General features: G+C 43.3%; 1 protein-coding gene across 11 annotated transcripts in view; it reads left to right on the top strand.

Moving 5' to 3' along the window:
• Positions 1 to 6,086, top strand: part of ADGRE3 (adhesion G protein-coupled receptor E3) — a 43,755-nt gene extending 37,669 nt beyond the window's left edge. For 2 of the 11 annotated variants that reach the window (XM_040629168.1, XM_040629170.1), the window contains exons 13-16: positions 371 to 397; positions 1,776 to 2,026; positions 3,302 to 3,397; positions 5,880 to 6,086. In XM_040629168.1, the coding sequence (XP_040485102.1) occupies positions 371 to 397; positions 1,776 to 2,026; positions 3,302 to 3,397; positions 5,880 to 5,885 (380 nt within the window). In that variant the 3' untranslated portion in view covers positions 5,886 to 6,086. Of the gene's footprint in view, positions 1 to 305; positions 398 to 1,775; positions 2,027 to 3,301; positions 3,398 to 5,879 lie in introns of those variants that run through there. The other 9 variants (XM_040629169.1, XM_008711708.2, XM_040629173.1 and 6 more) reach the window with 7 other exon arrangements.
• Positions 6,087 to 9,287: the final 3,201 nt, after the last annotated feature.

The raw sequence follows: 9,287 nt of genomic DNA on the forward strand, positions 1-9,287 counted from the left end.
AGAGTCCTGGGATCGAGCCCCACATCAGGCTCTTCCGCTGGGAGCCTGCTTCTTCCTCTCCCACTCCCCCTGCTTGTGTTCCCTCTCTCGCTGGCTGTCTCTCTCTCTGTCAAACAAATAAATAAATAAAATCTTTTAAAAAAAAGAGAGAGAGAGAGCATAAGGGGCATGCATTTTCTCAGTTCTATGAGTTGATTTTTCCACCTGCTACCAGTTCAGTCCCACACGCAAGGAGGTGGGAATTGTGTGCGGACACAGTGCATTATTTTAACTTGTGTTCTGCATGATCTGCGTCATTCCTGCAGGTGAATTTAGTTATTTTTCTCCTGATCCTTTGGATTTTAAAAAGGAAACTTTCTTCTCTCAACAGTGAAGTGTCCACCATCCAGAATATTAGGTAAGGTGGGGTAAATGGTATTTTCTGACCCTCTCTTTTCTCTACTTATGTCCCACTGGTCCCTCCTACATATCCACACACACCCCACAACCAAGTTCCAGGAACTAGCAAAGCCACTACCATCTCCCAGTGTTCCAGTTAATGAGAAGCTGTATTAGCTTTAGTACAGGCTAAGCTTTGGTAACAAAAAGACCCAAAGAAATGAGGGAAATAGCAGTTTATTTTGCTTGCATGTCACAGTTCAGAGGTGAGCAGTCCAGGGCTGGTGGGGAAGCTCGGCTCCACAAAGGAATCCAGAGACCTGACTCCTTTCTATGTTGTTGCTGCACGTTCCCCGGGATGTGTCTTTGCCGGTATCCCATCCATGGAAAGAAGCTGCATGTCCCACATTTGCCCGTATCTCAAGGGCTAGACCTGGATCACACAGTGACACCTACCTTCAAGGCAGGCCGGGAAATGTAGTCTCTAACTGGGTGCCATGTGTCCTCGATAAAACTCAAAAAAGGGAGGACCCAGCACTAAAATGAAGAGGAGAATGGGGGGAAAAAACAGGAATTTCTGCCGCATAACACAGATGCAATAGGTTTGGGTGGGATTTTGATTAAAATATATTTTGTATGCTATTATTTCACAACATTTTGGACGATGAGGACTTTCCCATTTTGCAGCATCCGTTTTATGTGAACACGTAATTTGTTGTTGATTTCATCGTAATCACAAAAGTAGTGCATTTGTTAAAAAATTTTTTTCAGAAGTTTTTAAAATATATAAAGTAAAATCTGAAAGTGTCTAACTCCCCCCTTTCTTCGCTACTTCCACTTGTCAGGGAAGCCAGAGGTAACAAACTGTATGATATGTATGCTATTTTCCCCAGACCTTTCTCTGGGCTGTGCCTTTTCTGTAGAAGAGACAGGCGTGCACATAACAGCTTCACACTATGCAAATCGTTCCTCAACTAGCTTTTCTCACTTATGTATTGCTATATTTTCTAATTAGGGAGATATAGATACGTAAGTAAGGTGACCTTACATCCTAGTTTGCCTGGGACAGCCCCAGTTTATGCCCATTGACCCATTGTAATTATTAGCACCACGTCTGCCTCAGAAGTCTCCTTGTCTGAAAAATGAATTCTATAAATAAGATAATGAGAGAGATAAAGAGCACCCAGTTCTAGAATGCTTTATAGATGTACTAATTTTGTTCTACATACTTTCCTAAATACTTTACATATGTTAAATTCTCTTTTAATCTTGGCAGCAACCCTGTGAAATCGGGTTATTATAAAGATGAGGGAACTGAGTTACAGTAAAGTAACTTGCCCAAGGGCACAAGCCGGTTAGTTCTGCCTTGGGTTTAAACCCAACCAGTCTAGCTCCAGAGCCCTCGCCATTAACAACTACACAACAGGTGTCCAGGTCCATTATCAGCTTTTTCACATCATTGTGTATGACTCCTCTCAGGATGCTGACACTGAAAGCCACAGCTCAGCTCTTCATCCTGGGCTGCACGTGGTGCCTGGGTGTCCTCCAGGTGGGTCCAGCTGCCGTCGTCATGGCTTACCTCTTCACCATCATCAACAGCCTGCAGGGCGTCTTCATCTTCCTGGTGTACTGCCTCCTCAGCCAGCAGGTACACAACGACCCCTTTTGTTATTGTCATAAGGGTTAGAAATATTTGGAGGCGCGTACTTTAATGAACCTTTAAATCTATGTTCTCTAAATTTTCATATGCGCTCTGAGCTATGTGTAAACACTATCCGTATCTTCGCTACTTTAAGATGTTATTGATTGTAAACTACATCGATTTATTAACAGCTTTCAGAAAGTAAATAATTGCTACATCAAGGAAATATGTTTTTCTTCAGCTTTCCCATTTGTAATAGTCAGCGATTGCTGGGTAACAAACAACCTCAAAAATCTCAGTAGCCTAAACACAAATATTTACTTTTCTCATTCTCAAGTCTGAAAGTTGATTGAGGTTCAGCTGATCTTGTCTGGGTTCAGCTCACCTTGGTTCCAGGATGCTGACCGTGGGCAGGTCTGCTCCTTGTGACTCATCCTGAGGCGTGGCAGAAAGGCAGCAAGGATATGTCCTTCTCATGGCAATGGCAAAATCACAAGAAAACAAGCCCTACTGGGCAAGGCCATGTCCAGCCTTGTGGGCCAGCTTGCATCACTTCCACTGATATTCCATTGGCCAAGGAAAGTCAAATGTCCAAGCCCAAAGTCAAGGGAAAAGAACCCTCCACCCACCATGAGGCTAAGTATTACACCGTGAGGGTGTAACACTATGACAGGAGTGAATAATTGAAATCCATAATGCAATCTGCCACACCATGTAAACACATGAATTCTTAAACACATTTCCATGTGACGGTGTAGTCTCCATACTAATATGTTTTAATAGCTATATGATGACATTACATAATAAGTTAATTTTTCCAACATGTTATTATGAACATTTTCAAGCACACAAAAAAGTTAAAAGAATTATGCAATGAACACATATATGGCAATCACTTCGATTACCTTTGTGCTATATTGGTGTTATCACATTGTCTGTCCACATATTCATTCTTCTCTCCATTCTCCGCTGCTAAGTCCCTGGTAACCACTATCCTACTTTCGGGCTCAACTAATTTGACTATTATAGGGATCTCTTATATGTGGAATCAGACAGGATTTGTCCTTTAGTGCCTGGCTTCTTTCAGTCAGCATGATGTCTTCAAGGTTCATGCATGTTGTAGTCTGTGGTAGAATTTCCTTCCTTTCTAAGGCTCCATAAATAATATTCTGTTATACATATATACTACATGTTGTAGTCTTTATTCTTTTCCTGACTCACTGGTTTTTCTCTTCACCAATGTTAACAAAGAACATTCCAGTATTTTCTTTGATGTTCCAGGTCCGAAAGTGGTTTGGAGAGATCATGAAATCTAAATCTGAGTCTGAGACTTATACACTTTCCACCAAGTTTGGCGCTGACTCAAAACCCAGTGAAGTAAGAGGGCTTGTGACTTACTCTAATGCTTCCCCCTTCCCGCCCCAAATCCCCTCTCCCTGTCTTAGTATGAGCTCTCTTGCCCAGAGGTAATGGCCAAGAGTGCCACCTGATGACCTGGCTTGCATTTCCTGTTCTCACTATATTGTTTCTCAGTGACTCTTCCCTGACCACTGATAGTGCTTAAGCTAGTTTGTGTATATATTCTTGTCATACAAAAGAATAGGGGTAAGACATATCACCAGCACCATTACCATCTAAAGTAGAATCTTTTTGGGGACAGACTTCCAATCATAGACATAGCACAGTGGTCATCATTCTCTGAAATCCCGCTGTCCCATAGAGAGGTGAACGTAAGCCCAGTGGGGTTGGTAGATACCATGGAAAAGAGAGGGACCCCACCCCAGCTGTTCTACATAACTATAAGGGAGGGGTGCATGGAATAATGGGACGTTCCAGGGAAAGGAAATGGTCCTGTTAGAAAGAAGACCTCTGTGGAACTCAGTGGCTTGTATCCATCCGTTCTCCCATGGATTTAACTCAAGCTCAAAGCACTACCTTGTATCTCTCTATAGTTGTCCCTTATTTGTCTTTTTGGAGAAATGAGAGAATATACTTCTTTAAGAAGGCATGCCCCTAGATGAGCTAGATGGGCTCCAAAACTCATAATCCATAAAAATTTTCCCAGTTTCATTTTATACTCCCATGTGTATTCCCACCGCATCTGCTAGCCAAGGAGCTTTAGAATGTGTTGTTTTTTAAATGAACAAAATTGAGAAGTTTCTGACACCTTGTCTTCTATTTTCTTGAGCTAATATGTGATGTTCTCAGCATTGGAAATATTGAGTCACTAAAAAAATCTATCCTTATTTGGTGGGCAGAAAGGAGAATTCATTCTAAATCTTTGCAAAAAGGACCAAAAGGAAAACAGGACCAGGAAAAAAGGGTTAGGGCATGTCAAGGGATCAGAAAAAAAATTTATGAATATTAGGTTTAATCATTCCCAATAAGAGTAAAATTGTAAAAGATGCTGGCTGCTGACTGTGACCTTTGAAAGACTTCCCAGATAACCCAAAATAATTCCCCAAGTTTTCGGCACTCCAATAACTGGAAATTTTTATTATCATTACTTAACATTGTGGAAGTTGAATAAGATGATTGTATCTTTGAAAGGGGAATATATATATTAGTTCCCTGTAAGAAATACATTCACTTTAATTAAAATAATTTCTTAAGCTTTTATTTTTCTAGGCACAGGATATGATTAAAAAGCTAAAAAAAAAAAAAAAGTCCTTTCACTCTCCATGGACAAATTTGCCCTGGGTTAAACTTTTAGTTCTGTTCCCTAGAAATTTGCTAACATTGAAAGGCCACTTGTGTAACCAGGCAATACTGTTTGTGGAAAAAGTCATGCTTGACTGGGCAGGGAGTTCTGTGAATGAACCATAAATAGTAAGAGGGAATGATAGCTTTGGACGTCCTGCATACAATGACTCATTCCTCAACCAGGCCAGGAACCGCCACCCTCACGGGCTGCTGTAGGAGGTATTGGTTTTCTTGTGGGACTTGGGGCTTGTAAACCAAGCTGTAACTTGTGGGTGGTAAAAACTATATTTGTTGAGTTCTGCAATGTGTCAAGATGCCGTAGTAGACAGTGGACCTACAAAAGGAACAAGACCAACACAGTCTCTGCCTTCACGGGCTTAGAGTCTAGCCTTTCTTCATAGACACAAACCAACTTAAATTCTGTAGCAGGATACTATGTCTGAATTTTTTTCAAAAAAAAAAAAAAGAATTCTTCATCTGGGATTTTTTGAGAAGTCCTCCCACATAAGCCGCAGAAGGCCACTCTGACCTCAGATTCCAAAATGCTAGATCGCGTCATCCTTGCACGCTGGAGGGAGCTCTTGTCACTAGGGGCTTACTAACAAGCTCTGAAGAAGCCCCAATAACCCAGTTTTTGACTGACTTGATCCAGTTCAGACGCCATGTTAACCCTCCAGATGACCTCAAGAACATTGTCATCTAACTGTAATAACAAAAAATACACCTACCAGCGAAATGGCAGATCCCACTGTGCCACTTTAAGGAAGAACAGAGTTGGCACTCTGACTCCTAGAAGCCTCTTCCCCCTGCCTCGAAACCCCCCCCACCCCAGGTCAGCTTGCTTACCAGTCCCTTAATTACCCTAACCCCATAAAACCCTAACAATGACCTAATCGGGGAGAAGGTACCTTTAGAACATGAGCTCCCCTTCTCTGTTCTCTGGCCATTAAATAAATCACCTGCTTGCTGTCCCATACTGTCTTGTTACTTGGCTATTCAGCAAATGGTATTGAGTAGGCAAAGAACCTACCACTTTGGTAACACACTCTGCCTTTAATCCACTTCTCTCTGTTTTGTTGTTATTGGTGGTTTGTTTTGCTTCATCCTTACATCTACCTTTAATCTAAACATCTTTTGTGGGGGGATGTTTTTCCAGAGTTAGTGAAGAGAAAATATTCAGACTAGAACATTCAACTCCACGTGGAAAGTCACACCCATGGATCTGGTTCGCGTGGTGAAGAACAAAGCTGAGGACAAGGGAAATCATTACAGAAGTCATCCTTGGAGAGGAAAGGTTTAGCCTTTACTTCCTGAAATGTTTGCTCTGCATACTGGGCTCTCAATAAATGTGTGTTTCATTGGATTTCTCTTCACTCTCATGTGTTTAGCCAATGCTTGTCCCCGGACACCTGAATAATGGCCTTTGCAAGTACTCCCTTGATGTTTTGGAAACAAGGAAGCCCCCTTCCAAGGTCTTTCCTCACGTTCTTACACTCACTCATCCTGACCCCGCTCTTTAATCTCATCCAGTCCTTCAGACCATCAGCTTCTCCCAAACCATCAGCTTTACCTCCTTTCTTATCCAGGCTAAATCTCATGACCAACCATGTCAAATGATTTTCTTCCTTACTTTCAACACCTTGCTCCCTCGTTCTGGTTCCATAACTACCGAGAAACCCTCAACCCAGGACCAACCCAACAATGGTAATACTGCAGATTGCTCAACAGTCTTTACCAGGTCATATACTCCTTATTAGCAGAACCTTCATTGTTTGCAGACTTGGGACAGCAATACGCTTGGACACGGGATGTCCAGTTGAGATTGGATTAAGCCCAGTTATTCTCAACTAGAAGCGATCCCCCAACTAGAGACATTTGACAATGTCTGGAGACATTTTTTGTTGTCATGACTGGAGAAAGGTGGGGAATGCTACTGGCATCTATATGGTAAAGGCTAGAAATGCTGCTAAACATCTTACAAGGCACGAGACAGCTCCCACATACACACGACAAAGGGTTGTCAACCCCCAAATGTCAGTAGTGCTGAGATCGAGAAACCCAAGTCTAAACTAACCATAGTGACCCTGTTCCTATTTGCTAGAGATTGTTTTAGGATGGGTGCATTGGGACCGATTCTAGACAATGAGATATAAGAAACACCTACTGGAGGGGCACCTGGGTGGCACAGCGGTTAAGCGTCTGCCTTCGGCTCAGGGCGTGATCCCGGCGTTGTGGGATCGAGCCCCACATCAGCCTCCTCCGCTGGGAGCCTGCTTCTTCCTCTCCCACTCCCCCTGCTTGTGTTCCCTCTCTCGCTGGCTGTCTCTATCTCTGTCAAATAAATAAATAAATAAAATCTTAAAAAAAAAAAAAGAAACACCTACTGGAAAATACTTTTTCTCCTTGATAAAAACAACGACAAATTCAAGAAGAGCCTGCCCATGACTTCTTATTTTTGGCTGTTAGACAGTAATATGATGCTTGGAGGGAAGGTACCACCACGTAAATACTGAGGATGGAAGCGCACAAAGAAGAAAATAATCTGGGCTCTTATGACATTGTTGAGCTACTGAACCAAACCTTGGACTTCCTCCTATGTGACACAAATAAGCACCTATTGTTAAGCCACTTTGGGTCAGGTAATGTTACTTGCAGTCCAAAGCATCTGTCCTTATGAACAAACCACATCTCTTAACCACTTCTCCATCAGGGCAGTGAGATCCCAGACACTCATCTCGGAGTCATTACAAATGTATGTTTTCTGATCTAAACAAGACTCTCCATGCTACTTGGAACTTGCTCTTCTTACCCTAGTCAACTTCCCCTCATGCAAGGTTACAGTTTTTCACTTCCTTCCTCAATCCTCATCACCTTTCCCTTTACATGAGGCAGAAGACCTTGTCTCCTACTCCACATTGATAGTAAACACCAGCTGATGGAAACTACCTCAACTTCGTGGTATCCCTTACAGTACATCCACATCCATACCCACCCTTGCTTCCTTCCCTCATCGATCCCCGTGGTCCCTTCCTCCATTCTTCCACAACAGCAAGGGGGTCCCTCCTCTTGTTTAAGGCTAATCCTTCCCTCTATGCTTTGCTCATCCCCTCCTCCCTGTTTGGGGACCTTTCTCCACTGATATCTCCTCTCTCTGTCTTGAGTCTTCCAACTCTCTGACATGCTCTTTCCTGGTTCTTCCCCAGTGGTATTTAAATATGCTAAAAAGAGGTCAAGAAACTTTTTCTGCAAAAGGCCAAATAACAAATAGTTGAGACTTTTCAGGGTATGTGTGTGTGTGTGAGTGCCCCTTAGAAATCTAACAACCATTTCTAGCTCACTGGCCATAGTAAAACAGGCTGCACTCAGGATTTGACCCCCTCCCCCAAGCTATAGTTTGCTGGCCCCTGTGCTAAAGAAAGAGAAATGGCAGATGCAAGGAAAATGGCCACTTGTACATTTCTCAATTCCTCTCTACCCCCTACACGAATATACCTACTTCTTTGAACCAAAAGTCTGCTGGGACCAATGGCAGCTGTGTAAAGATGAGGTATCTCTGGGGGAAACCCCAAAGGAAAACCTGGGGTTGAAATTTCTCCCCCACGCACCAGGTGGAGAGTCCCAAGATAAGCTGAAGAGCCAAAGATCAGACACCATCCATTCCAGGAAGCGTCTGGCCCACAGGGGTCCATGGACCTCCTGGGACAGGCCAGCAGCACTCTCGTGTGTGTGTGTGTGTGTGTGTGTGTGTGTGTGTGTGTGTGTTTCTGTGTGTGTGAGAGAGATTCCTCTGGCCCCAAGATTAACCCTGTTACTAAATCTAGAAGGGAACAAGGAGACTGGGGAACAAGGTGCCTCTGGTGTGCAGAGGCACCTCTTGGGGTGGAGAATCCATCACCTTCTGTCACTTGGGAAACTGCCCCTGCTTAGAGTTCTCAACCCCAGGTCTGGGCCCCAGGACAAAATAACAACACTGAGAGGTCCCAGCAGCTGGAAAGAGGGTGGTCTGATGTAACTGACACCCATCAAATTGAGCTGCTGGAGTAGACAGACAACTTAAAACAAGAATAATTCCAGGGGCGCCTGGGTGGCGCAGTCGTTAAGCGTCTGCCTTAAGGCTCAGGGCGTGATCCCGGCATTTTGGGATCGAGTCCCACATCAGGCTCCTCCGCTAGGAGCCTGCTTCTTCCTCTCCCACTCCCCCTGCTTGTGTTCTCTCTCTCACTGGCTGTCTCTCTCTGCCAAACAAATAAATAAAATCTTTAAAATAAATAAATAAAATAAAATAAAACAAGAATAATTCCAATAAGAATTGAACACAATAAAATAAGAATGTAGGGGCGCCTGGGTGGTTCAGTCGTTAAGCGTCTGCCTCCGGCTCAGGGCGTGACCCAGGGTCCTGGGATCTAGCCCCACATTGGGCTCCCTGCTCCGGTGGGAGCCTGCTTCTTCTTCTCCCACGCCCCCTGCTGGTGTTTCCTCTCTCGCTGGCTGTCTCTCTCTCTGTCAAATAAATAAATAATCTTTAAAAAATAAATAAGTAAATAAAGAAATAAAAATAAAATAA

The sequence above is a fragment of the Ursus maritimus genome, unplaced genomic scaffold, assembly GCF_017311325.1.
Source record: "Ursus maritimus isolate PB19 unplaced genomic scaffold, ASM1731132v1 scaffold_14, whole genome shotgun sequence".
Classification (NCBI taxonomy): domain Eukaryota; kingdom Metazoa; phylum Chordata; class Mammalia; order Carnivora; family Ursidae; genus Ursus; species Ursus maritimus.